Source organism: Zonotrichia leucophrys, chromosome 4 (assembly GCF_028769735.1).
Source record: "Zonotrichia leucophrys gambelii isolate GWCS_2022_RI chromosome 4, RI_Zleu_2.0, whole genome shotgun sequence".
Classification (NCBI taxonomy): Eukaryota; Metazoa; Chordata; class Aves; order Passeriformes; family Passerellidae; genus Zonotrichia; species Zonotrichia leucophrys.
In genome coordinates, this window is record NC_088173.1 from 66,424,682 (window position 1) to 66,452,008 (window position 27,327).

At 47.2% G+C, this 27,327-nt stretch overlaps 2 protein-coding genes across 4 annotated transcripts in view; one reads left to right on the plus strand and one right to left on the minus strand.

Annotated features, from left to right (window-relative positions):
• PTCD3 (pentatricopeptide repeat domain 3) overlaps positions 1-4,022 on the plus strand; it is an 18,891-nt gene extending 14,869 nt beyond the window's left edge. For both annotated transcript variants that reach the window (XM_064711981.1, XM_064711982.1), the window contains exons 21-24: positions 401-549; positions 1,378-1,419; positions 2,276-2,434; positions 3,063-4,022. In XM_064711981.1, the coding sequence (XP_064568051.1) occupies positions 401-549; positions 1,378-1,419; positions 2,276-2,434; positions 3,063-3,135 (423 nt within the window). In that variant the 3' untranslated portion in view covers positions 3,136-4,022. The remainder of the gene's footprint in view (positions 1-400; positions 550-1,377; positions 1,420-2,275; positions 2,435-3,062) is intronic.
• Positions 4,010-27,327, minus strand: IMMT (inner membrane mitochondrial protein). 2 transcript variants are annotated; one of them, XM_064711978.1, is made up of 15 exons: positions 27,191-27,327; positions 21,908-21,984; positions 21,335-21,524; positions 19,862-19,982; positions 17,672-17,752; positions 16,229-16,330; positions 15,604-15,740; positions 13,665-13,768; positions 11,690-11,825; positions 10,579-10,708; positions 8,911-8,925; positions 7,712-7,935; positions 6,164-6,295; positions 5,658-5,787; positions 4,010-4,966 (listed from the first exon to the last, which is right to left on the minus strand). In XM_064711978.1, the coding sequence occupies exons 1-15, from the start codon at positions 27,233-27,235 to the stop codon at positions 4,359-4,361; spliced, it is 2,232 nt and encodes a 743-aa protein (XP_064568048.1). In that variant the 5' UTR covers positions 27,236-27,327; the 3' UTR covers positions 4,010-4,358. The 2 variants fall into 2 exon arrangements, with proteins under 2 accessions (XP_064568048.1, XP_064568049.1); XM_064711979.1 differs by lacking the exon at positions 8,911-8,925.

Genomic DNA, 27,327 nt, shown 5'->3' on the forward strand with positions numbered 1-27,327 from the left:
GAGCTTATCCAGGCCTGCTAAACCACTTGGATTGTCCTTAACCTACAAAGAAACCTCAGATTAGCAGAGCAGGATCCCTTCTTCCCAGGGTTTGGAGAAATAATGCAGCCCAGGCAGCCACATCTCTGGGGAAGCACAGGGCAGAGTCCAGGGATGCTGCCAAGGATTTCATTGCAGTAGTTGCTCTCTCAAGCTGAAGGTGTTGAAGGTGAATACAGCTTGCCTAGTGGGGACAGCCATCCTGACAGAAGTGACAGATTTGTCTCCCTATGTAACAACTGTTAATTCACAAATTTAAACCACATACAGAGCAAACCTATAGGAGCTGCAGGAGAAATTGCCCTGAAAAGCTTCTGCTAATTCCAGAGGTTTTGTTGTTGACAGCACAATGTTTTCACAGGTTCAGCTGGCCTTTGCCAAGTGTGCTGAAGAAATCAAAGGTGTCCATGAGCCTGCTGGGCCGGGGCAGGTGCCACTGGAGTGGACAGGGAGTGCTCTGGGCCACGTTGTGGTGCTGTTCTGCAGGGCTGGGAGAACACAGGATGCCTGGTACGTGTGGGCTCTGACACTGCAGCTCAAGGCTTAGGCACAAACAGCAAAAGCTGTGCCTTGGAATGCCAGTGCAGACAAAGGGAGGGGATAAAGCCTGCAGGGAATGTGATGGGGTTTTTTTATCTTGTTATTGTTCCTTCTTGACACTAAGTTACAGTTGTCTGTGTTAAAAATGGTTTAGAAACTGATGTAGTATCTGGTGTGTAGAGCTTTGTACAGCTGCGTATGGCAAGGTGTGCTCTGACAATCACTGCCCTGAGCACTGCTGAGTGCCAACAAGTTGCCATTTTTGATTTTTAGAACTCTTTGGAATTCAAACTGATAAAGGGATTATTAGTTTAATTAAATTTTTAATTAGCAGCAGTCCTAATTAAAACTCTGAATAGGCTATTTTTAGAACTCTGACAGAATTCACTGTCTTACATGCTCTAAACTTGTAATACAGGTTAAAATATCTAGCCTTTCATTTAAAGTTCTGAGCTATTTTCTCTTAAATACAGATGTTCAGTGTACAGTGATTCATTTGAAACAAAGAAATAGCAACAGAGGAGTCTTTAAAATACTAAAAATATGTAGTATTTTAAAAGCAAATTGCCAGCAGCTACACTTACCATTTTCTGCAGAGTTGAAGATACTTTGTGTTAAACTAATCACTGAGCTTGGCTGGTACAGATTGCATTTGCAAGGATACAGCATGAGATCCATGGGGAAGATTGTTTCATGAATTTGAATTTACCTGTGTTTCAGTGGATTCAAGAGGCTGAATATCTGTGTGTTCCTGTTGTGTGTGGTTTTAAAATTACTCTTTTGTTTTCTTTTGAACAGGAACATGATGGAGCATTTCCAGAAAATCAACAGGATTCCCACGTAAGTATTTTTAGGTTCTCCAGTTACTGAGTCTCCCCTTTGGCTGAGATCCTGAATTTCTGTTCAGGGATGAAGGAATAGTTTGGGATGGAAGGGACTTTTAGAGGTCAGGTAGTCCAGCCTCCAGTTGTGAGTGACAGTGAAGGTCCATTTATTTCCAGAACAGGAATGTGTGTCTGTCTGTGAGCGTGGCTGTTTGTTCATCCAGTGGAAATATTCCAAGAGCTTTCTGTCTTGGAATGTGTTTCAAACATGTTGAAAGTGCAGAGTGGGAGGGAGTGAAGTGCTTGGTGTCTGAAGCTCTGGGCCATGAACTCAGCAGTGCAAATCAGTCTGAGCAGGGCTCACATCTGATTTCCCACATGCTCAGAAATATTCCAGTATGCCCTTAACCAAGCACAGGTGTTTCAGAGGTGCCTGATTTCTGAAGATAAGTTTATCAAGTCAAATGCTAAATCTGAGGTGGTTCCCTGTTAGGTTACACCAGCTTGCTTGTCTCGGGATTCTGGAGGAAGGAATTGTTTGAAGTAACACAACTTGTAAGGAATAGTAATGGGTTTTGGTTGGGTGGGGTTTTTTAAAATAAAGTTGGAGCTTGCCCCAGTGAACACCATGAGGGTGTGTGGTACCAAAGCTACACACCTCGTGGCACTCTGTGCCTGCTCTCTTCTGCTGGGACAGAAGTTCCCCAACTTCCCACAGAGCCTTCCCTCTGTACCAGAGGTGAGTTCCTGGCAGGAGCAGAGATGAACTGGTAGATCTGAAAATGTCACCTTCTCCCTCTCTAAAGCATGGGCTGTAAATTAATGGGCACCTCTCCTGTGACCCTGACAACAGTCCCCACTTGCCTTTGCAGTGACAAAGTGATGGACGAGTTCCTGAGCTGTGCTAAGCAGAACAATTGCCCAGATGAGGCAATTAAGATGGTAAAGCTGGCAGCATCCCTTGGGCTTCCCTTATCTCAAAGGCTGAAAAGCAGAACAGAGGAGGAATTTGAACTCTCTGAAACACAGAAGTAAGTTGGAATGTTTCATGTTCCTGCTGAAGGGGTACATGGACAGGGCCTTGGAGGGGCAGTGCCTTTGGAAAGGCTTCTCTCACAAGGGAGCAGACAAGTGGCTTTGGTGTGTTGACTCCAGGACTGAAATGGCCCCTCAGGTTTTCATTCCACACTGCATCCATCCCACCTAGGAGAGAAGGGAGTTTTCCATGGTGGGGTTACCCTTACCCAGTGCTCAGTCCTGCTCTTGCCTTCCTTTCCTGGAATATTTCCCCAGCTGGGTCTGGCACTGCTGCAGCCCAGGAGAAGCAGGGGTGGTGCAGGTACAGCCCTGCCTGTGGCTGCCACCTTCTGAGGCTTGTGCTCAGCTCTCACTGCTGTAGCCAAGCCCAGTGATCCTGAGGTGGTGATCAGGGCTTGAGGGACCAGTTTGGAGCCAGATACAAGCCCAGCACCCCTGACAGCTGGCTCAGCACTTGGAGGGGAGCTTTCCCAAGAGGATGTGCTTCCACCAAATGCTGGGTGTCCTTTGAGGACAGTGGGCATTAGACAGCCCATAATGTTCTCTATTGGGGTTTGGGGGTCTCTCTTTTCAAGCACAAGTCACACAGGTGACTGATGACTGATCTGTTTGACATCACAGGAAGGCACTGGAGAGTATCAGGTGGGATGGTGACAGCAGTGACAGTGACAGCAGTGACAGTGACCGTGAGTAGCTGTCCCTCTTCCTCTTGGGAAGACTGGGAGCAGCTGTTGCCACGATACCAGGAGGCTTTGGAAGGAGTGGAATTACTCAGGAATGGCTTCTGGGAGCTGCTGCAGCCCTGATGAACGCTCTGAGTGTTCTGACACGGGACCTGCTTGGCGAGACAGCGTCCTCACGTGCCAGCTGGAAGCTGTTCAGTCTGCTTGGCAGTGTGGGACCCAGCGTGGGCTGCCCCAGCACTCCTGATAAACAGCATCACTGAGGGGGGAGGGCTGCTGGGCACCCTGGGGGCTGCTCAGGCAGCCACAAGACTTCCACAGCCCCAGCAGGATTCCTCATGGGCCTCCTGGCACTCGACCCTGCACCAGTGTAACTCCTTTCCATCTAACTTTGCTGAGCTACTTAAATACCAGGACTGCTCTGTATATAAACACTGAAGTAATGCAATACTCAGCACCTGTGGTGTTTTGGGACAGGTGTTGCAGTCTAGATGTTAAATTATACTTTGTACAGCTGGAAACTGTCTAATAAATGGCTGACCTTAAAGCTGGCTGTATTCTGATAATCCTTCAGCAAAAACTGGTTGAACCAAATTTACCTTTCTGGTAGAAATACCTGGTGTTCTAGAACTACAGCAGAGCAGCTCTGACAAGAAACCTACCAGGGCAGGCTCTGCTCTTACACCAGTTTTGTTCATATCCTGTACTCAAACATGGTTTCTTTTTTTTTTTTAATGCTGTACAAATTAATAAATCACATCAGTGAATTCTTGCTTCTTGAAAAAAGTAAATTAGAGTTTTAACTCTTCAGGTCATGGAGAAAGACTGAGCTTTGTACTGCCAGACTGCAGTTGATGTTTAAACAGGAGACTTAAACAGCAGGAGCAAGTGGTTGAAGTCTTGTTTTATTCAGCTGACAAAGTGGCAAATGATTAATGGCAGGTTACAAACATTATTTTGGTTCGATCACAAGCCCACTTGGTAAGATGGGAAAACATTAATTCTTACACAAATTGTAGGGAAGCTTCCTGAAGTTGGTTGTCATGACAACTCAAAACCAACAAAAATACAACAGATGGTGAAATTAAATACAGTGCAAGGAAACAAGACGGTACCCGTGCTTTGATTTACTGCTTCCAGCCCCTGCCAACAGCTCTGTTTGAACCCTCAGGAGATGGTGGGGTTTCTGTCTGGCCCAGAACAGCTGAACTGCCTGCAAAGCTGCACTCCCAGCTCACTGCACCTGAGTTGTTCCCAACCCCACAGCACTGGCGTACGCTGTCAAGATATCCACGATCTGTTTGGTTTCCAGGGTCATGCGCGCCTCCGTCAGCCAGTCGTGCGCCACCCTCCTGGACTCCCCTCGCAGCTGGTTGACAAATTTGGCCGCCAGCTCCAGGTCTCCGTGCTCGATGCAGTAGGAGGCGTAAGACAGTAACTTAAACGTGTCGAGGTCGTCGGGGCCGAGCTCGGCCGGCGGCTTCAGCTGCTGAGGGTGGAACACCAGCAGCGACTGCAGGTAGGACAGGAAGTACTGGTACAGGCTGTTCCTGGTCTCGTCGATCATGGCCACTCGCTTTGCCAGTTTTTGGACCGTGTGGAAGCGCGCTCTGAGCGCCTCCTCGCTGTACACGCCGCGCGTCAGCGACTCCTGCGGCAGCGCCGCCGTTAAGGCCTCCGTGAAGGCGTTGTCGGCACAGCTGGCCTTGATGGCCTGCACGGCGCTGCCCAGGGGCTCCGTGGGACTGTCCCCCGTGCCCGACCTCATGCAGTATTTCAGCGCTTCCACCGACAGCCACAGCTGGTGGGCCTTCCTGGCCTGCTCCTCTGCCACCGCGTGACCTGCAAGGGAAGCCAACAAGGGGCTCTCAGTTGGGCACACGTGGCTTTGAGAACAAGCAGCAAGAGCCAGCCCTCTGCACCCTCTGCTTTCCAAAGCAGCCACCCCTCAGCACATGCTGTAAAGCAAGTCTGTCCTGTGGTGGTGTTTGCAGGGGTCTTAGGGTGAGGGAAGAGACGAGGATCTGACTCCATGTTTCAGAAGGCTGATTTATTATATGTTATATATTATATTAAAACTATACTAAAAGAATAGAAGAAAGGATTCAATCAGAAAGCTAGCTAAGAATAGAAAAGGAAGGAATGATAACAAAGGCTTGTGACTGACTGAGACAGTCTGGACAGCTGGGCTGTGATTGGCCATTAATTAGAAACAACCACATGAGACCAATCCCAGATGCACCTGTTGCATTCCACAGCAGCAGATAATCAATGTTTACATTTTGTTCCTGAGCCCTCTCAGCTTCTCAGGAGGAAAAATCCTAAGGAAAGGATTTTTCATAAAACATGTCTGTGACACTGTCCCACAGCTTACAGCCAAACAAGACAACTTTTGGAAGAACCACCTTGGACTTTGCTCATCTGGGATTTGCTGGTGTGAGTTACATGCCTAAGCCTGGGTTTAGATGCCCAAGTTTGGGCAAGGGGCATTTGGGGAACACAGTCCTTAAAGAAAGAGGAATTCAGTGCTCACTCTCAACTGCTTGCTCAATTCCCTTCAGCCTGGCATAGGCAGTGTTTATATCCAAGGTGAAGTTGTCAAGCTGTTCCTGAGTAAGGCGTCTGAACTGCATCTCCTGTTCGCTGAGCTTCTCTGATAGGTTCTGAAACAGTGCAATACAAGGAACAGAAACAGCAGGTTAATAACATTTACCTTATTTTAAAGACATTTCTAGAAATCTGTTGTCCTTGTTAGGGCCAATGTATACAGTAAATACAATATACCAGTAAGAAACCTTATTGGGGGAATTTAACAGTTACTGGACTTGTGTCAAACATTTACTATCTATAGCAAAAGCTTTTCAGACAAGTCTGAATAAAACCTACACACTGAGGCACTCTGTATCACCTCAAGGCAAGCTTGCTTCCCTCCCCACTCCCCATTTCCATCCCCTGGAACATGTTTCTTGTCATATGAAACCTGTGCTTTGCAAGGGTTTCAATATCCCTTTAATTCCCCTGGGAGCTCCTCTCCCTTACCTGCTCAAATTCCACTTTGAGATCCTGCTCCTGGATCTTCAGGACGTCTCGGAGGTGGTCGGTGTGGGCGGCAGCCTGGCGGCGCAGCTGCGTCCGCATTTCGTTCTCCATCACCTCGCGCACCTCCTCCACCTGCACACACACACACAGTGTGCAATGCACACCCAACAATCAGTGCTGAGCTGTGTCACACACACAGTGTGCAATGCACAACCAGTGCTCAGCTGTGTCACACACACAGGGTGCAATGCACAACCAACAACCAGTGCTCAGCTGTGTCACACACACAGGGTGCAATGCACAACCAACAACCACTGCTCAGCTCTGTCACACACACAGGGTGCAATGCACAACCACTGCTCAGCTGTGTCACACACACAGGGTGCAATGCACAACCAGTGCTCAGCTGTGTCACACACACAGGGTGCAATGCACCAGCAGTGCTCAGCTGTGTCACACACACAGGGTGCAATGCACAACCAGTGCTCAGCTGTGTCACACACTGCCACAGCATCACAGCAGTGACTACTGAGGGTGTGTGTCAGAGCAGTGGCACTGACAGAGTCTCTCAGCTTAAAGACCTGCTGAGGTTCAGTTTTACAGCTGAGCCTTTTCCTAGGGATGTTAAGGAATAGATTTGTGGTTCACCATGTGAGTAACTGCTGGTTACTCAGCAGGCACTTAGTGCAGCTACTGAAGTAGTACATAAAAATACAGTAACGTCAAACACTCAAACACTTTTGGAGGCTGGTTGGTAAATGAGCTTCCAAACCCAAGAGACTTTACCATTTCCCTATGTAGCCCTATACTGGTCACACAAGGTCAGATCAAACACTGAAATTCTTCTCAGTGAGGGTGGTGAGGCACTGGCACAGACTGCCCAGAGAAGCTGTGGCTGCCCCAACCCCTTCCCAAGATCATGTTCAATAGGGCTTGGAGCAGCCTGGTCTAGTGGAAGCTGTCCCTGCCCATGGCAGAGGGTTGGAACAAGGTGATCTTGAAGATCCCTTCTAACCCAAATCATTCTAGGATTTCTTTTGACCCAGTAATCCTATCTCCAACAGGAGCTAAGTAACTTCACAAAGTCATTCCCTGTCTGATTTCACCATTCTAACTTTGCAGCATTTTCCTTGCTCAACATCTCCTGACAGAACCAGAGCACACAGTCTGCAGCTACGTCAGGGCAGGTATAGGTTAGATATCAGGAAGAAATTTTTCACCAAAAGAATAATAAAGTATTGGAATGCTCTTCCCAGGGAGGTGGTAGAATCACCATCTCTGGATGTGTTTGAACAAAGACTGAACATGGCACTTGGTGCTATAGGCTAGGTGAGGTGTGAGGGCATGGGTTGGACTCAGTGATCTTAGAGGTCTCTTCCAACCTCATTATTCTGTGATTCCTTTTCATGTTTAGCTTGGGAGTCACCCAGAACATCCCAGTTGTCCCTCTGGCCTTTCCCATTAACTCTTCTACCTTCTTTTTGCCCCAAAGATTTAACCAGGTGCTTTTTGCCCCAAAGATTTAACCAGGTGCTTTAGCCACTTTACCTTCTTCTCTTGTTCTAATTCAATCTCACTTTTGTGACGCTCCAGCGCTTTGGCCACGGCTGCCTCAAAGGCTTTTTTGTCCTCGAGTTTCTGTTTCTGCAGGGCGGCCTCGATGTGCTGCTGCTCGCGCACGCGCTGCTCGGCCAGCTGGCGGTTCAGCTGCTCGATGCGCCGGTGCGCGTGCGCGATCAGCGAGTTCAGGTCATCGGTGGACAGCTGGCCGGCTGAAGGGAACGCAGGCGTGAGGGAGGGCAGGGAACAGAGGGAATCTGCTGCAGGCCCCCCGCCTCCCACCCGGGTGCTCTGCGGCTCCAAGGGGTCACTGAGCAGTGAGCTCCTTCTAGGGAAGGGCTCTGAGCACTTCGAGCCCTTGGCCTGGCCTAATGCCCACCTGAGAGCACCTCCTGAACTGTATTTTCATTCCAGGAGAGAAATTAGCTTGGTTTCTTCCAAATTAGTCCCAGCTGTCATTTACACTTCCATATCCATGTCGCACTCAGAGACTGTCAACAGCTCTGTCATTTCTTGGTTTTTACACCACCACATATTTTCCCCTCTGCCAGCACACAGAGCAGTCTGTCCCCCCTGTGTGAGGGGACAGACAGAATGACATTTTCTCTTCAGCAGTCCTCCAGATGAACTGCTCCTAATCAGACTCCTTACCCCAGATTGTACCTTTCAGGTTTGGCTCCTCAGAGGGCAGCACAATTCACAACCACATTGTACCTGGGACAGGAGGATCCAAGCTAACCCTGCAGCATTTGGTGACCTGAGAAGGGCTTTATGAAATGCTGCAGCTCATTTTGCACTGGCTGCCAGCTAAATCATCTGTATAGAAAGCTGGGAGTACTTGGGAAAGCATTTCTGCAGGGTCTAATGCAAGCAAGACTGCACAGTCCCTCAGTCACCTTGCGCTGAGTGCTGGCACAGGGGGACTTGGAGCAGTGGTCTCACTGGCCAGCAGGAAAGCTGACCAGCAGCACCAAGCTCAGCTGTTGGGTGTAGCAGTGGTACAAAAAGATCCATTTGTGGTTTAAGCCAAGTGTGCAACATGACTGGAAGGGGTCCCAAGGCATAGCTCAGCCTGAATGTTCTAGGAATGCCATGATAACTGCCTGTAACTTAAAGCCATGCCCCACACAAACACAAAGAGAAGAGATGTAACTTTCAAGGGACAAGAACAAGTGATAGTAACTCACCTAAGTCAGTTATCTCTGCAACAGAAAGAAGTTGGAAAAGTTAGTGCACATTCACTACAGCAAGGCAGTCATGCAAAAGTAAAATAGAAAACTAAGAGCTTATCTACAGTGACCTAAACATGAGACCAAGTCCTTAGGAACTCAGGAAGAACAGCATGTGGAGTATAAAAGTCTCTGTGTTACAGGGAAAGTGTAGCCCAAGATGCCCCAACCACTAAAACCACCCTTGGAAACCCACAGATGGACACTTGAGTTCAGCCAAAGCAAGGAACAAGTTTGAAGTAGCAAAGTGCAACAGGACACTGGAAATTTCAGCCTGACGTTTCTAGGGTCTTACAAACAGAAGTAGTTGGTCAAAAAACAAACTCCCCAGTGGCATGAGAGTCAGGGACCCCAAGTCTGTCCCATTCAGCAAGTCACACCAGTAAGAAATGGGGCACATGGAAGCCACCAGGAGCTTCCCTTTCCTCCCACAGAGGGGCAGTGATCACAAAACCCAAGATTTTATCCTGTGCAAGGAAAGGCAGCTCCATCCCCAGGGAGCCTAAATAAATTTTTTTTCTTCAGAACTAACACCCCAAAAGCAAATTCCACAAACAATTTGTTAATTTCAAATATTTTCCCCACAGATACTGAGTGTGAGGTTGGCTGTTTTTTAAATGAAAACTGAACATTCCAAAGGTCTGGTGTATTCATTTAGCCAGGAAAATTATTTTGTGGACTAAGGTCCACATTCTTAAAGCATAAAGTAGCATTAAGAAAATCTGTTGTAATTTACTTTAAGAAAAATATTAAGGCAATACTGACACTATTTCTTTTCAAATGACAGTTATTACTTCTATAAAAAAATCTGTAACTTGGAAATAAAGCCTTAACAGCTGCCTCTGAACACATCAGCTAGAAAAGTCTGAGATCACTTAGCACATTTATGTTAAACCCTGACTGGAAATATGTGGAAATCTGGGGGTTTTGAGGAATGAATTTTTTTGAACTAGCCCAGACAGTAATTGTTCCATGGACATACCACAGGTGGGTTCTTGCAGGAGCTCACCCCCAGCACTGGTGAACACACACAATCACCTGCTGCAGCTCTGCTTTAAAATGCAGGCAGCTAAGGGGAGCAGGAGTGTGCAGGGATGAGCTGACTGCTCACTGCTCTTGCTACAGGTGTGTTACTGTGTCAGGGCAGAAATAAATGTACTGGGGCAGGCAGGGTATCAACAATGAAACCTCGCCCTTTCAGTGATGATGTAGAAAATTCAGGAAGTTCTTTATCACCCTGTCACAACAGTGTTTTATAATACCTCTAATCACAGAGTTAACCAAGTATTTGATTACTGATTAATATCAGATTTGATTGAAATCTCAAATGATCTGACTTCCTTCCTAAAATACCAGGGAGGAGAGAGATGTTCATACAACCAATATGACATTTATCACACAAGAGCCACTTTCTGTTTTGTGATCCTTCCCATACAGCACATATAGAACTGATTCTTTCACAACACCTGCTTTAGATTATTTAACTGAGTTGTGAAATCATTTTCACTTCAGACCAACCAAACACTGGGAACATTTGAAAACTGGGATGGTGGGCATTGAGTGGTGATGCACAACACAGCACAGTGCTACAAGCACAAGGTGACCCCTCTCCAAGGGCAGACTTACTCATCCCCTTCCAGCCAGGCTTCACGTCAGGGGTGATGCTGTCCAGCTCCTTCTGGAACTCCTCTCTGGCTTTGATCACCAGCTCGTGGTACTGAGCCACAATCTTGGCCTCAGACTGTGCTGCCTGCACCTGCAACAAACAAGGGTGAGATTCATTTGTTTTTCAAGGCAAGGGATGAAACTGAAGGCACAAATCATTTAAAGCCAAGCCCTGGGACACTGGCACACATCAACCCCCAGCCCAAACCAGGCAAACTCACCTGGGAGAGCACCAAAGCCCATCCTGTGATATTAAACCTCTCTTACACAATCATTATTTGCTGGAAGTTTAACTAATCCATTTTGTTTTACAGGCTCACAGTAACCACACAGCCAGTCTGTAGTCTGGACAGGACCAAGAGTGCCTTGAATTCAGTTTATATCTGAAACACCTCCAGCTCCTTCTCTGTGCTCACAGCCATCACACAGGCCTAGTAAGCCATGCCTGTGATTGCTGCCATCCTCAGAGAGTTCTGAGGTTCCCACTAGCAGGCTACATTCACTCCAAACACACCTGATGAATTACCAGCTGTCCTGCAAAGGGAGAGAAACTTCACCTTTACATTTCTTTCCCAGTCTTCTGTGCAAAGTGATTTACCACCAAGTCATTAGCACACACTGAACTTCTCCCTAACCTTGTGGTAAATTCCCTCGGAGTCAAGTGAAGAATTACAAGAACAGAAAGGACTGGGACCATCCAGACACCTGGAGGCCCTTTCAAGACAGAGCTCAAGCTCTCATGAAGATCTTGCCATGACTGATTACTGGCAGTATAAGCAGCTCAAAGCCTGAGGACAGCCACAAGAGGATGGATTAACACAATGCACTGCAGTGCTCACAGCACTGAGCCTGTCTGAGCTCACAAAGTGTTTGGACAACACACTCAGGAACAGGATGGGATTCTTGGGGTGTCCTGGAGTTGGACCCAATGATCCTGGTGTGTCCCTTCCAACTCAGCAATTCTGTGAGTCTGTGAAATATCTCACTCCCTGCAGAGGAATGGGAGGTCTGCACAAGCTGCCAAGGAGCCCCCACTCTGGAGGCAATTATAAACACTCTGAGCAAGCCTTACCTTTTTCACCACATTGTCCAAGTCCACAATCATATGATGGAGATTTTCTTCTGCAGCAACAATGTGAGGTTTGGCTCCTGCCAGCTGAGACTTCTTGGCATTCTCGATGACACACTTTGTCTTCTCTAACTCCTCTCTGAAAAGAGAAGCAGCTGCTGAGTGTAACACAGACAGGGCTTATCACTCAAAGAAAAATTACTTTATGCTGTTGGTATTCACAGGAACAACTACTGGGTAACTCTACTGGTGCTTCCTATCTACCAACTCTAAGATGCTTTGACTAAGGATTACTTTTTTCCCACAGCCTGAAACCTAAAGATGTCAGTGTGGCTATTCCATGTAAAATGAGAATTATTTACACTGCAATTAGTATTCAGGATTTAGCTGGAGGGAAAATGGAAGTTCACTGAAAGGAGTTAGAATTAGTAAAACTAGAATTAGAGATTAAAATTAGGTTAGAATTATACAGCAGACATTTACAGCAGCAAGGAAACATTTTTAATATAGATGGCTTACGCTTGCAGAAGTGTTTTGGACATGGTGACTGGTGGAGATTAATGAGGATGGGAGAGAATTTATAGGGCTCTGTAAAGATAATTATGGGGTTTTGTAATTAGGAAAGAAATGCTTTCCTCTAGCACAATTAGAAATCAAGGAAAAAGTGAAAAAATGTTCCTTTTCCAAATCCATTCAAACCAATGGAGGTTTCCAATGACCTCATTAGAATAAGGAACAAGCTTTAAAATAAGCAAATTAAGAAAATAAATAAAAGCAAAGATCTCCAGTAGAGCAATAGAGAATGAAAGCTGCTGCATGTGGGGTTTGCATTAGCTTTGTTTTAACAATGAAACCTCAATTACACTCCCACTAATTTCAGTCAGCCCAGCAACATCAAAGATAGGAGAAGTTTATAATGTGATAGCAACCATGCAGCTTCAAGGATGATGTTGCCCTCCCAGCCTTACAAGCATCAAAGGGTTTCCAAATTTATTTCTAACCTCACTACAAGGGCATCTTGGAGATACTGTTTGTCATTTTATTTCTGCTCCTTCAGTGCCCATAGACCACACTAAGGGCACATCTACAGACCCCAGGGTATGAGCCCAGAATTCAAGTTTTTCTTAGGCATATGCTCAGTAAAAATCAAATTGCTAAAAAGCAATCCTGTGGACACAGGGAACTGCCAAAGGATGCTGCAAGGTTTAATTTTTTCATTACAACTAAATGAAGTTGGTGATGTTGCTGACTCAGTACACAGAGTGCAGTCATGGAGTCATCCTCAAACAGCTTGGGTTGGAGGGGACTTCAGAGATCATCTCACCCCACCCCTGCCATGGGCAGGGACACCTTGCACTGGAACAGCTCACTCAGGGCCCCATCCACCCTGGAACACCCCCAGGGATGGGGCAGCCACAGCTTCTCCGGGCAAACTGTGCCAGGGCCTCACCACTCTCACAGGGAAGAATTTCTTCCTTATATCCAATCTGAATCTGCCCTCTGTCAGTTGAAGCCAATCCCCCTCGTTCTGCCTTTGTAAAAAGTCCCTCCCCAGCTCTCTTGTATCCCCTTTAGGTGCTGGGGTGCTTGAAGGTCTCCCCAGAACCTTCTCTTCTCCAGACTGAAGAAGAGATTTACAATACATTTATTATTAACAAAATTATTCAACAATAATACTAAAAGGACTGTGGGGTTTTTTTTTCATCTTACTTGAACTTACCAGCACTCTTTGTTAGTACTAAGGAGATAAATAAGTTCTTAAAAAGAACAGGACTGTTTCAGACTCTGCTACAGGGAGGATTTTGTGCACAGGCACCCAAGGTTTGCACGTGTCAAATTAAAATGCTCGTGATAATGAGCTGATTTGGCACAAACAGATCATTCAATATGAACACAGGCGGCTCCATACTTTCTAGAAACTCAGCTCTCACATGAGCAATGTCACTTCTTACTCCAAGACTTAAATCCAGCAACTCACTTGGCTTTCAGGAGGGCATCAGCAGCTTCATCCACGGCTCTCCTGCGGTCCTTGAGCGCCTCCTCCAGCGTGCGCCACTGCGAGGATTTCTTGCCACAGGCATCCTGGGGAGCAGAGAGCCCTCATGAGGTCATGGCAATCACTGAGCAAGGGTTACCCACAGTGGGAACCTTCCCCAGCACCCCAGGGAGCACAGACTCCTCATCAGGCCATGGCAATCACTGAGCAAGGGTTACCCACAGTGGGAGCCTCCCCCAGCACCCCAGAGAGCACAGACCCCTCATTAAGGTCACTGCAATCCCTAAACAAGGGTTACCCACAGTGGGAACATTTCCCCAGCACCCCAGAGAGCACAGACTCCTCATTAAGGTCATGGCAATCACTGAGCAAGGGTTACCCACAGTGGGAGCCTCCCCCAGCACCCTGGGGAGCACAGACCCCTCATGAGGTCACTGCAATCCCTGAGCAAGGGTTACCCACACTGGGAGCCTTCCCCCAGCACCCCAGGGAGCACAGACCCCTCATGAGGTCACTGCAATCCCTGAGCAAGGGTTACCCACACTGGGAGCCTTCCCCCAGCACCCTGGGGAGCACAGACCCCTCATGAGGTCACTGCAATCCCTGAGCAAGGGTTACCCACACTGGGACCCTTCCCCCAGCACCCCAGAGAGCACAGACCCCTCATGAGGTCACTGCAATCCCTGAGCAAGGGTTACCCACACTGGGAGCCTCCCCCAGCACCCCAGGGAGCACAGACTCCTCATTAAGGTCATGGCAATCCCTGAGCAAGGGTTACACACAGTGGGAACATTTCCCCAGCACCCTGAGGAGCACAGACCCCTCATTAAGGTCACTGCAATCCCTAAACAAGGGTTACCCACAGTGGGAACCTTCCCCCAGCACCCTGGGGAGCACAGAGCCCTCATGAGGTCACTGCAATCACTGAGCAAGGGTTACCCACAGTGGGAACCTCCCCCCAGCACCCTGGGGAGCACAGACCCCTCATGAGGTCACTGCAATCCCTAAACAAGGGTTACCCACACTGGGAGCCTGATCACTGAACATTTCCCTCAAACTGAGCACCATTCTTGTGTTTTTCAACAGCACAGCTGGAAGCTTTACAAGTGATGTTTCTCTTCCAACATTTTGTTTTGGTTTTGTTTGATTCTTAATGGGTTTTCTTCCTGAGCCACAGAGCTTTATTCACCCAGAAGAGCTTACATGAGAATCACTGTATGGTGCACAACCTATAGTGGGGAAATCTCCACATATATTACAATACTTTAATACTTTAAAATTGCTTTTAAGCTTAATACTTTAAGTACCATAATACTTAAAAGTTGATTTTAAATTAAGTTTAGTTATTAATCTCTTAAGGCAGTTATTTTACTAACTACTAGATTAAGTCTTGAGTGCTTGGTTGGTTGCCCATGTCCCTGATTAACAAGTGAATTTTATCTCTGCTCCAGAACTGAATGGGCAGTGGCAGACCCACACAAACTCTGGCATGAGCACACCACAAGTGTTATCACTTGTACATCCCCTTCCTATTTCCTGACAAGAAACAAACAATCCAGCAAGAGGATGCTGGAAAAGGAAAAAAGCTCAATGGAATTATTGGGGTGGACAGCATGATCTTAACTAGGTAAAGAGTCTTGAGAATTAAAATTAATTAATTAAAATACAGTGTGAAAACTATTAATGTCTTAACTTGAATTTTTTTCTTGCAAAAAGCAAATAGAGGAGTTGGGAAAAAACCCCAAACAACAAAATTCAAAATCACTGTATTATTTGACTATACCACCTTTCACAAGTGGAAAGGTGAGTTAAAACTGTGATAAAGGTACTGCAAGAAAAGATTCCAAGTTTATTTTTAATTCAGATTGAAGTTTTGCTGAACCAAATGAAAATAAAAATTGTCCCCACTTGTCCAATTTACCTCAGAATCATCCATGGCATCCTTCAGGATTTGGGAATGGGCATTCACTGCTTGCACAGCTGACTGCTGAGCAGTGATAGCCTGAAGGGTCACACGAGCAGTTGCATTTAGGGCTCCTTCTAGAGTTGCTGCAAGGGCTGGGAAAAAATGTAAGTCAATTAAACAATAAAGAACTTTATAATTAGTAAAATAACATGTTACAGCTTCTAAGTATCTTAAATTATTTTCTATGATCTAAAAGGGCTGGGCAGTTTGGGAATTAAACAGCAGCCCACAGAAGATCACCAAAATGCTCTCCTCATTTGGAGCAGAGGTACTGAGAGCAAAACACCACCCAGTGGAAACCTCTCCCTTGGGACTGCAGGGGGTGCAGGTGTATCCCATGTTCACTTGTTCTAATGGTTCTGGAAACAAATTTTCATATCTTCCTTGAACCTTGAAGTCTATTCCAACCTCAATTTTTCCATAATTCTTCAATTCTCAGTTATTTATGAGTGGGTGGAAGAAGCTTCACCACCACTCCACATCCAAGAGGTGTGTAAGGAGCTTAGGATCATAAAGTCAGTGCAATTGCACAGTTGTGTCCCATGCAACACACACAGGGACAGTGACAGTGTGGACTCACCTGACACCTTCTCTTGCTCCTCTTTGTCTTGCTGGGCAAGCCTGGCTGCAACTTCTTCTGGGGGCCGTTCTTTCACAGCATGGGAAGCTTCGTGTTGTTTTCCTGTTCAGAAGTAATAAAAGAGTCAAACTGCCTAAGTGGAGAGTCCAAATTAGTGTACAGAGGTTACTTGTAGGGAAGTAACTTTATCAAAACTGATTTTTGTAGTTGGTATCACTTTGTAGATCTGACTTCTGCTCAAAACCATGCTGAAGAACCTTTATATCCATAACTACAAAGGCCAGTCTCACGACTTAAAGTCAAGGACATGAACACCTCACATACATTTGGAGATTTTCCATTGTCTAGTTACAAAATTACACAAGACTCAGAAGTGAAAGGCAAAGCAAGAAGTGAGAAACACTTACAGAGCCAAAGTTAAATTTCAAGTGAATCTCCCTTCCTGCTTTTTCTCAGTTCTCCTCTGGCATGCTTACAGAGCCCAACCAAAGCAACAAAGGATGAGTGAGAAGGCTATGGGGGATCACAATTATACTCCTTGCCTACAACCACTTAAAATGCCTTTAAGAGTGAGAATTGACCTAATTAACACTCTCAAGATCAACAGCAAGTTGCATCTGAGCTGAGGAGAGAGCCCAGAGCTCTCAGCCTCAAGCTGCAACAAAACCCATCAGGTCACCTCTGAATAATGCTGATGTTACTCTGCAGCGTGTGCATATCCCTGGCATGCTTTCTATGAAATGTTCATAACTAAAGAATTAATATCATCTAATTGTTGTAATCTTCGCTGCAGCGTTGTTCTTGCCTCTCTGCTGGCTCTTCTCCATTCTCTGCAGCACAGTCCTTCCTGTCTTCTCAGGGGCTCCTCTTGGGCTCTCAACCCACCCCTATTTATTTCAGTTACCTTCACAAGCTACAGCTGCTGCCCAACTAAGGACCCTGCAGCTGCAGCTCGTTTGGAGCAACTCAGACCACACAGGTCTCACAATACAACATATATTCAGGCCCCACATTGACACACACAGGTCTTACAATACAACATATATTCAGGCCCCCACATCTAACCACATCTGGAAGAGACCATCATCTCAAGGCTGGTGTCTCTTGTGGAGTTTAACAAGAAACAGTTTCCTCACGTGTCCCTGGGCAGAGATGCCCTACTGAACAGCAATCACAAAGCCACCAGGAGCAGAGGCAAGCTGCAGTGTGCAAGTTCAGTTCTGCACAAAGGGAAGCTCTGCTCCTGTGCTCACACCTGTACCTGTCCCAGTCTGCAGCTCTCACTGTGTCCAAATTCTATTAACACACAATGGAAGTTGTCTATAAAAGGCACAGAAACTCACACCTTTCAACACTGACAAATACCAACACAGAAGCAAAATGCATGCACACGAAGCTAGAGGATTTGGGTTTTCTTCATTGTATTCACAAGGTTTTTGTCACCTTCTTCAGTCTGTATCTCCGGAGCTGGCACCGACACAGCTACCCCTGTTGCAGAGATGATCTGTGCTGCAGCCTTGCCTGCTGTTAAACACAGTTGCAGAACACAGCAGTTAGTACAGCTGGGGAGATGGGCTCCATGTGCCACAGAACCACGGCCACAGCACCTCCAGCCAGGGCCTGCTGAGCTGCTGAGCAGGGGTTAAACCAAAGCTGCTGGGAGAGGGGGCCCAGGAAAAGGGAAGCTCACTTCATGGAGACATGGTGGGATGGCAGCTGTGAGTGGAGGGCTGGAATGGAAGGATGAAGGCTCTTTTAAAGGCCTGGCAGGGCAGACAAGGAGGGCAATCACCCTCTTTGTCAGTGACCAACTAGAGTGCATGGAGCTCTGCCTGGGAATGGATGAGGAGCCAACCAAGAGCTCATGGGTCAGATTAGAGGGAGGGCAGGGACAGGTGACATTACACTGGGGGTCTGCTACAGGCTGCCTGAGCAGCATGACAGAGCAGATGAGACCCTCCAGTGGGGGAGCAGCATTGCTGAATAAGGGCAACATCATCTCCCTGGATTTCAGAAATTTGCATTGTCATTTGTCACTGTCTTACATGACACCCTTATCTCTAAACTGGAGAGATATGGATCTGATGGATGGACCACCCCATAGATAAGGCACTGGCTGGATGGCTGTGCTCAAGGAGCTGTGGTCAGTGGCTCAATGTCCAATGGACACCAGTGATAAGTGTGTTCCCCAAGGCCACTGCTGGGACCAGGACTGTTAAACACCTTTGTTAGTGACCTGGGCAGTGGGACTGAGGCACCCTCTGCCAGGTCTGCTGATGACATCCAGCTGAGCTGTGCAGTCACACCTGGAGGGAAGGGATGCTCATCCACAGGGACCTGCACAGGCTCCAGGGGTGGGACTGTGTGAGCCCCATGAAGCTCAGCAGGACCAAGTGGCACATCCTGCACCTGGGTCAGGGCAAGTCCAAGCACAAACACAGGCTGGGGGAGAATGGATCAGGAAAAGCCCCAAGAGAAGGATTTGGGGTGCTGGTGGGTGAGGGGCTCAACAGGACCTTGTCATGTGCACAGGCAGTCCTGAAACCAGCTGTGTCCTGGCTGGAGCCCCAGCAGTGTGGGCAGCAGGTCAAGGGAGGAGATTCTGCCCCTCTGCTCTGGTGAGGCCCCACCTGCCCTTCTGCATCCACCCCTGGGCCCCCACTCAAGGAGGACATGGAGCTGATGGAGCCAGTCCAGAGGGGGCCACAAAGATGCTCAGAGGGCTGGAGCCCCTCTGCTGTGGGGACAGGCTGGGAGAGCTGGGGGTGTTCAGCCTGGAGAAGGCTCCAGGGACACCTTCAATCACCTTCCAGCTCCTACATGGGAGCTGGAAATGCTCTACAAGGGCATGGAGTGACAGGGCTTCACACTGACAGAGGGCAGGGTTAGATTGGATATTAGGAAGAAATTCTTTACTGTGAGGGTGGTGAGGCACTGGACCAGGCTGCCCAGAGAAGCTGTGGCTGCCCCATCCCTGGAAGAGCTCATGGCCAGGTTGGGTGGACTTTTGGGTCTAGTGGAAAGTGTGCTTGCCCTTGGCAGGGGGTTGAAATTAGATGATTTTTAAGCTCTCTTCCAAACCATTCCAGTGCTATAATATAATAACAGGGCTATAAGACTTAATTCTCCTCTGTACAAAAACATTAATTGGATATGTATGTTATTATTTCCAGAAGAAGCTGATTTCCTGGATAAACAGCAACAAGATATTAGTTACACATACACAGAGCCATTAGATAAACATAAAAAGACATCACAAGTGCTCCTCCCTAAACAAGCTCCATTTGATCTGGCTTTACAATAGCCCAGTAATTATCCACAATTAAGTATCTTGTGCTTGCAAGAACACCTGAAGTTCTCTTCCTGCTGAGTCTCACATCTAAACTATGAAGATTACTAATTATTTATCTCAGATTCTAAATTAAATGTATTTCTTAAAAAAAAATAGGGAAAAAAAAGCTAAAGCCACTTAATGCAAATGTTATGATTTGGAAAGAAAAAAACATTAATTCTAAGAAATTACAATATTTACCTTCAACCATTCAAAGGAATATTTTAATCTACTCTACCATATATGATACAGGAGATCATTAGGTCATTTGCTCCTTTGTACATGACATTCCATAAATTTACCTCCTTTTTCCTCTGTAGGAGCAGGACATTCTGGTTTGCTTAGCTGAGATTTGGGAGCAGGCTGTTTAGACTCCTTCATTACTTCTGCTACAGATGAGATCTTCAATGGACCTTGTTGTATCTTGAAAAGTCAGAAATAAGAAATATCATCAGTTTTTCAAACAGCTTGGATGTCACCAATTCCAGTGCAATGGAAAAGAACTTTCCCATATCCAGGTGTCTGTACCATAAATCTGAGCTTCAAAGTGCAATTTAGAACAGCCATCTAATGCCTTGACTTGATTTTTAATTCAGAAGGAATTTTAAAGATTTTCTCATCTCCAAAAATGCAGGTAGAACTGTGGCAGTTTTCACTATAAACAAATATTTATTAAATTATATATAAAAAACAAATAGTTTTATGCCCCAAATATTCCAAGCACTTCTGAGCGTGCTGAATGCAGAAACCCCAAGTTTGGCTCCACTGATTTCCTTTTGAAAGGCTTCAGATGCTGGTGGTTGGGGCACATAAACACTCAAACACAGAGTATTGTGACATTTTATGATATTAATCCCTTAATATCCATTGTGGAAAGCCACAAGGTAAAAATAAAACCATCTGAGTCAGAGCCATGACTGGGGAGTTGATAACTCTGCTGATCAATCTGGTTTGCAAATTCCCTGGGAGGCACCAAGAGCTTGGATGATCACACAAACTGTAGCTAAAACAAGAAGAGAGAAATTTTGTTGACTGATATTCCTCCACTTATTAAGAACAGCTTTCTTAAAATTCAATTAAAAATATTTTGAGTTTCCTGAAAGCCAAATGACTTCTGAAAGCTCAAAAAATCCAAGGCTAGAGCAGATTTTCAGTATTCTTGATTACTGGGAAGTGTTTCCTTTCACATGGAGGAGCAGAGAAACTTCCAGGTTTCAATTTCCAGAGCTGTGCCAAAGGCAGTATCAGATTTTCCTTTCTCCAGGGTTGTGCCACTAAGATGTCAAAGTATGATGCTTATGCCTGGTTCTGTATCACTCAAATCTTTACTTATTCAAGAATGTTCTCAGTTTTCTTTAAAGTAAATTCATTTAGAGCAAGTTTTGTAATTCTGCCACACCACTAACTACAATAAGCCTCCAGTAAAGCAGTTAAATTCCAGCCTGACACCTGCCTCTCTCTCTCCCCATTTTATTTCTGAGTGTAAGCAGAGCAGCTATTCAGTTGGGATTCCATTAGATTATTTTACTGCAAATAAAAACAAGTTTTGCAACCCACAAACCACAATCATGAGATGGCAATGGGAAATGTACTTTTGCAGTACCAAGTAGGAACTGAATTTGTAATTATTAAACCTTAATTTAAGGAAATCTTAATTCTTTAACTTTTTTAATTCTTAGCACAAAGCAAAATGAACCAGAATCTGAAACCTAAGTGCAGACACTCTCTTTAAAAACCAGAGAAGTGGATGTGTGGGGGGGATGGGAGACACTTACTGGTTTCTTTGGCACTGGTGTGCTGGAAGGTGCAGGGCCAAGTGCCATCTGGAAGAGTTTGTCAGAGTAGGGAATGGCCTTCTCCACGCTGTCCCGGAACTGTCGGTCATAGCTGGCATACAGGACAGTCCCACCTATCCCTCCACCCACAAACAGCAGGCCTGCACCAATGACTTTGCCCACGGAAACACTGAGGAGGAAAGAGAGTGAAAGGGGTGTAAATTACATAAATAAATAAATTACATTATATGGCAAACATCAAACAGTTTGTGAGTCTTCAGCTTACAGCTGGGGACAACCTCTGTTCCAGAACCTGCTCTAAATCACTTTCAGCCTGGTACAACACTGCTTGGTGACTAACCCAAAGGTAAGATATGCCAACCCACAACTTCCCTGATAAATACTGATCATCTTCATTTTCTTCATCTAAATCCGACTGAACCAAACAAGGAACACACCCCAGGAGAACAGGACAGAAACCCCACTGCCAGGAGCCTGCTGTGCTGTGAAACCAAGGAGCAGCCCCCCGTTGGTGAGTGCAGAAGCAGTCCCAGCCCAGAGCCCGTGACGTACCCGGAGTCCCCGTGCTGGGAGGCGTATCCGCGCTGCGGCCGCCATGGACGGAGCGAGGCTCTCACACGGCAGCTGTTCTGTGGGGAGAGGGCACGGTCAGCAGGGACACGGGGACATGGGGACACATCTCCTACAACAGCAGCACTGGGGGGAGGCAGGGACACGGGGACACATCTCCCTAGAACAGCAGCACTGGGAGGAGGCAGGGACACAGGGACACGGGGACACAGGGACACATCTCCCTAGAACAGCAGCACTGGGCTCTGAGCAGTGTCAGCAGGGACACAGGGACACATCTCCTACAACAGCAGCTCTGGGGAGGGTCAGCAGGGACACAGGGACACATCTCCTCCAACAGCAGCACTGGGAAAAGGCAGGGACACAGGGACACATCTCCCTAGAACTGCAGCACTGGGAGGACACAGGGACACAAGAGACACAGGGACACATCTCCTCCAACAGCAGCACTGGGCTCTGGGCAGGGTCAGCAGGGACACAGGGACACATCTCCCTACAACAGCAGCACTGGGAGGACACAGGGACACATCTCCCTGTAACAGCAGCACTGGGCTCGGGGCAGAGTCAGCAGGGACACATCTCCCTAGAACTGCAGCACTGGGAGAGGGCAGGGACACATCTCCCTAGAACAGAAGCTCTGGGGGGAGGCAGGGACACAGGGACACATCTCCCTACAACAGCAGCACTGAACTCTGGGCAGGGTCAGCAGGGACACAGGGACACGGGGACATGGGGACACAGGGACACATCTCCTCCAACAGCAGCACTGGGAAGAGGCAGGGTCACAGGGACACAGGGACACGGGGACACAGGGACACAGGGACACATCTCCCTCCAACAGCAGCACTGGGAAAAGGCAGGGACACAGGGACACAGGGACACAGGGACACAGGGACACATCTCCTCCAACAGCAGCACTGGGCTCACTGGCTCCATTGCCACAGCCTCAGTGTCTCTGTAGGACACCTGTGACCAGCACTGGATTCTTTTCTGGGAACACATGTCCAGGTTCAAGGCTTTTAAGAAGTCATGAAATTCTTTGAAAAATGAATTGAAAATTTGAAAAATGAGAAGGAATAAACCCCAACTCCAGTATCTTTCTGCATTTATGTGGGTTAATTTCAGATGCATTTCAATCTCACAGACTAAAACAGCTCAGTGGGATTGGGGTAGAACACAACAACAGCTGTTTAAATGCTTAAAACTACTTTTAATTCTTAAGATATAAAAGCAATTCTCCTTAAACTTCCAAACTACTTTTAATTCTTAAGATACACAAGCAATTCTCATTAACCTTCCAAACCAAGACCACTACTTTAAAAGAATTAATAACACGTACACTTTCCAGACAGACATCACATTATACTATAAATTAAATTAGTATATGAAGAGTGATATTTTATTATATTTACTTAACAAGAGCCACATTATCAAGATTTTTATCTTCTCTGAAGGACTGGTTAAGCTACTCTAAGCCTACAGAAGAAAACACACTGTTGGCCTCAGAGGTTTTTTCCCCACATGGGAATTACTAACACAGGACTCATGAGAAATCAAAGTACAAGGCACAAAAAGAACTTTTCCCACAGCTGAGGTATTTTTCCCAACAGGGATTTTTTTCTTTAAAAAAGAAAAAGCTGGGAGATGCCTCACTACAACATAATCCCAGGAGACAAGTTTCTCTATTTGCTTTTGCACATGGCAATAACATGCACAACTCTTGTGGTTCAGGTCCTATCCCTGTCCAACAGCACAGACAGGAAAAGGCAGGAACACTGCATTCTTATTCTTTCCACAAAGGCAGCCAAAAGGTTTTTAATTAGCAGCAGGAGGAACCTGCTCCTCTCAGCCCTGAGACCTCCAGGAGCCCTCACTGCGGGTGGTTTTCTGCATTGTGATGGACAGAAAGGGCAACAAAATAATAAATATATTCTGTAACATTTTTGATTTTCTGACTTGACTGCTCCAGGAGCACTTCCTGAGCCTTCACTGCTCCTTTCAAGGGGAATTTCATTAATAAAAGCCTCACAAATCATTTGGTTACCAACTTCTGAACCTACCTACCTACCACAAATGATTTTGTAACTTCTGAAAGTGCTCCTGACTCTCAGCATGGCCCTATTACACCATGAAGCACAGGAGGAGCAAATAATCCAGCATTATGCATACAGCTCAATCCAGTAATTTATATTTCAGCATTTATATTTCACCATTTATATTTCATACACAAGGAGGATTTTTTGGAGGGATTATTGATTTCAGTCCAGATGATCTTTTGAGATCTCTTCCAAGCTGGACTGGTCTAGAATTAGCCAAATCCTCATTTCTATTTATTTTTCATGCAGATGAGAGGAACCAAATCACAGGCTCTCCATCTCTGGGACTCTCACACATGTAGCAATGGCAGCACTCTAAATTAAACCCAAAACAAGCCCTCACCAACTCCATCTTTCAAGTCACTGCAACAAATTTCCACAGCTGGCCAGTGGAACAGCAAATAAAAATCTCTAAGTACCCATGTCTTATGAATAGAAGCCAAATTTTTCCTCCCTCACATCCAAATACACTAATACCTCCAAAAATCACTGAATTTTTTTTTTAAATCCATTTTTAAATAAGTATTGCTCTCTTTTGACCACCATAATAATACTGCTTGTATTTGCTGTACCACCATAACATGGAAATCAGCAGGTCATTTCTAATCTCCCCTTTGCAAAATTCCCATGACTTTGTCAATTTTCACACCCTTGTCATTTATTTGTAAAAACGCCTCAAAGGATTTTGGAGAAATTCATCCCACATGCTTTGCTGTGCCCTTCAAAAGGCAGAAATAAATGACTTTCTGCCCTGCAGAAGACAGAAAATTCTTTGGATGAGGCAGCATGGACACAGCAAGGGCACTGCAGGGCAGCTGTTTCTATTTCTTCCTCCTCCTCCCTCAGCTCTACATGATTTTTGTTTCACTCAACTTTTTAAATACTTATTATTTTGCATGCATTTCCTACTATTTAATCACCACAAGAATCACTTAGCAGGGCACATCACACCTTCACTCTGGTTAATATTATGAGCCCCAGTGATTTAAGGACATTTAAGGATATCCAAGTGAGCTCACTCTGGCACAGTGCTCAGGGCAAGAGCAGCACGGCAGAACATCATTAAACAAATTAAATCTGCCCTGCAGGTTTATACTTTATGTGTAATTTCAAATAACCATGGCCAGGACACACCATCCTCTGCTCACTCAGCTCCAGTTCAGCCTCCCTCAGGCACCAGGCTCGAGTGTCTGATCCAGAATTTCTGTAATGTGACATTTGTGCACTTCAACAGGAAGAGCAAACCAGAAACTTCAGTTTTTCTTCATTAAGACAGAGATTGGGTACAACAGGGACATCTCACCACAGAACTCTGATGTCCCATCATTCAAGACTTCTGCCAAATATCACACACTTTTACTAAAAGCCCTGTTCATTTCACAGAAAACTTCAGAAATACTTCAAGAGAAAAGTCACTCTGCAGCACTGCACATGTAGCAGAAAACATTTCTGAAAGTGATGAAGATCCCCTTCTCTCAAAGCCACTTCAATTGTTACAAGTTTAATGATGCTCCACACATAGAGCTCACAGAAAGAATGCAAGCAGGAAAAATGAGTAACTGGAAAGAGGGAAGGAAAGAATGAATAAAGTTTTCCCAGTCTCCACCACAAACTCTCTGGTACAGATAACAAACTTCAGAGAGTGCTGTGGCATCTCTGTGTTTGCAGAGTCCTTAGGGATGAATTGTGCCCTGTGAGGGTGGTGTGGTGCTTGCCCAGACAAACTGTGGATGTCCAATCCCTGAAGTGTCCACATGCAGGCTGGTCAGGGTTGGAGCAGCCTGGGACAGTGGGAGGTGTCCCTGCCCAGGGCAGGGGGTTTGCAATGAGAAAGTCTTAAGGTCCTTTCCAAACCACTCTGTGACTCTTTCACCAAATATTTATAGCCTGATGACCAACTTCCAGCTGCAAAGCACCACCCTGGCTGCTCTGGAGCTGTACACTCATTCCAGCCATTCTGTTAAAGCCAAGCACATGCAAACAGCCTCAAGTGATAAATATCTGCCAAAGCCTGGTTTCTGTCTTCTCAGCTTCCAGATGAAACTTTCCACAGCCAGGCAAACCCAGAGCCCTTTTTCAGTGGCCATCAGGTGACCAAAGGGCTCTCCAGCCCTGGGGAGCAGCAGAGATGCAGCTGCCGGAGCTTTAGAGGGAAGAACCTACAGCTTCTCCTTTGCTAAATTGTGTGAATAGAGGGTAATGAACACTGGGATGGAAAACGATATAAAAGTGATCTCGTCAGGTTAGTTTTTATCAGGCAGCTGAAACACAATCTGGGGCCTTGGTAAAGGAGCCACCCTCACCTATAAATCCTCGTGGCTTCCTAAAGTTGGCCTACTGCTTTAAAAAGGCTCCAGAGCACATCACCACGCTTATCTCTGCTGATAAGGAGAGGCAAAGGTCCAGAACACACAGCACGAGTCCCACGGGCAGCTCTGCCCTCGGCCCCGCGTGTTTGCGTCCCACTGTGCGGACAGAGGATCCCCTCACACAGGAGCGCTGCCATCGCTCGTGTCCCCGCGCTGCACACCGGGGCGGGCCGGTCGCGGCGCTCCGGGAGCCGGGCCCGGCGGGTTCCGGAGGGGCTGCGCGGGAGGGAGGCCGCGCCGGGGAAGGCAAGGTCACGTCCTTCCCGCCGGGGAGCGCCGGGCCGCCCATCTACGCCCCATCCGCGCGGGGCCGCCGGGCCGTACGCGTCCCCACAGAGCTCCCGCCGGCTCCCGGGCCATGCCCGCGGCTCCCGGCGCTGTCCCGGGCTGGGGGCCGCCAGCAGCGGAGCGGAGCTGCGGGCCCAGCGCGGCCATGGCGGCCAAGACTACAACCCCCAGCAAGCAACGCGCTCCCCGCCACGCCATCAAGGACTAAGAGTCCCGGCGTGCCTTGCGCTGCTGCCTCATTCCGTCCCGCGCTGTGCTGCCGCGGTGCACGCTGGGACTGGTAGTACTCCTCACCCACCAGCGCCCGCCCCCCGCCTCCGTTGGCAGCCGCGGCCGCCCGTCAAAGGCTGCGCAGCCAATCAGGGCCCGCGCGTGCGGAGTCATTCAGCGCGCGCCGAGCCACGGTCACAGGGATTCCTCCCTTCCCGCAGGCCTGGCCTGGCCCGGCCGCACCGGTCGCAGAGCTGGTCATAGCGGGAGTGGGTTGTGGGACTCCCCGGGGGAACGCTCACCTGCTTGGCCGCGGCGAGCCCCGCTCGGCGGCACGCCCGCAGCATGGCTCGGTGCGGCGGCCGGCACGGCCCGCGGGAAGGCGCCTTGCGCGGGTCCTGCCGGCGCCGCCTCCGTCCCCCCTTCAGCGGGCACTGCG

Coding starts and splice junctions, on each gene's coding strand:
- IMMT (XM_064711978.1), bottom strand. CDS start 27,235: ATGCTGCGGGCGTGCCGCCGAGCGGGGCTCGCCGCGGCCAAGCAG. Junction 11,826..13,664: donor GATGCCCTCCTGAAAGCCAA/GTGAGTTGCTGG, acceptor TTCTCTTTTCAG/AGAGGAGTTAGAGAAGACAA. Junction 4,967..5,657: donor AATTGAGCAAGCAGTTGAGA/GTGAGCACTGAA, acceptor CTTCCCTTGCAG/GTCACGCGGTGGCAGAGGAG.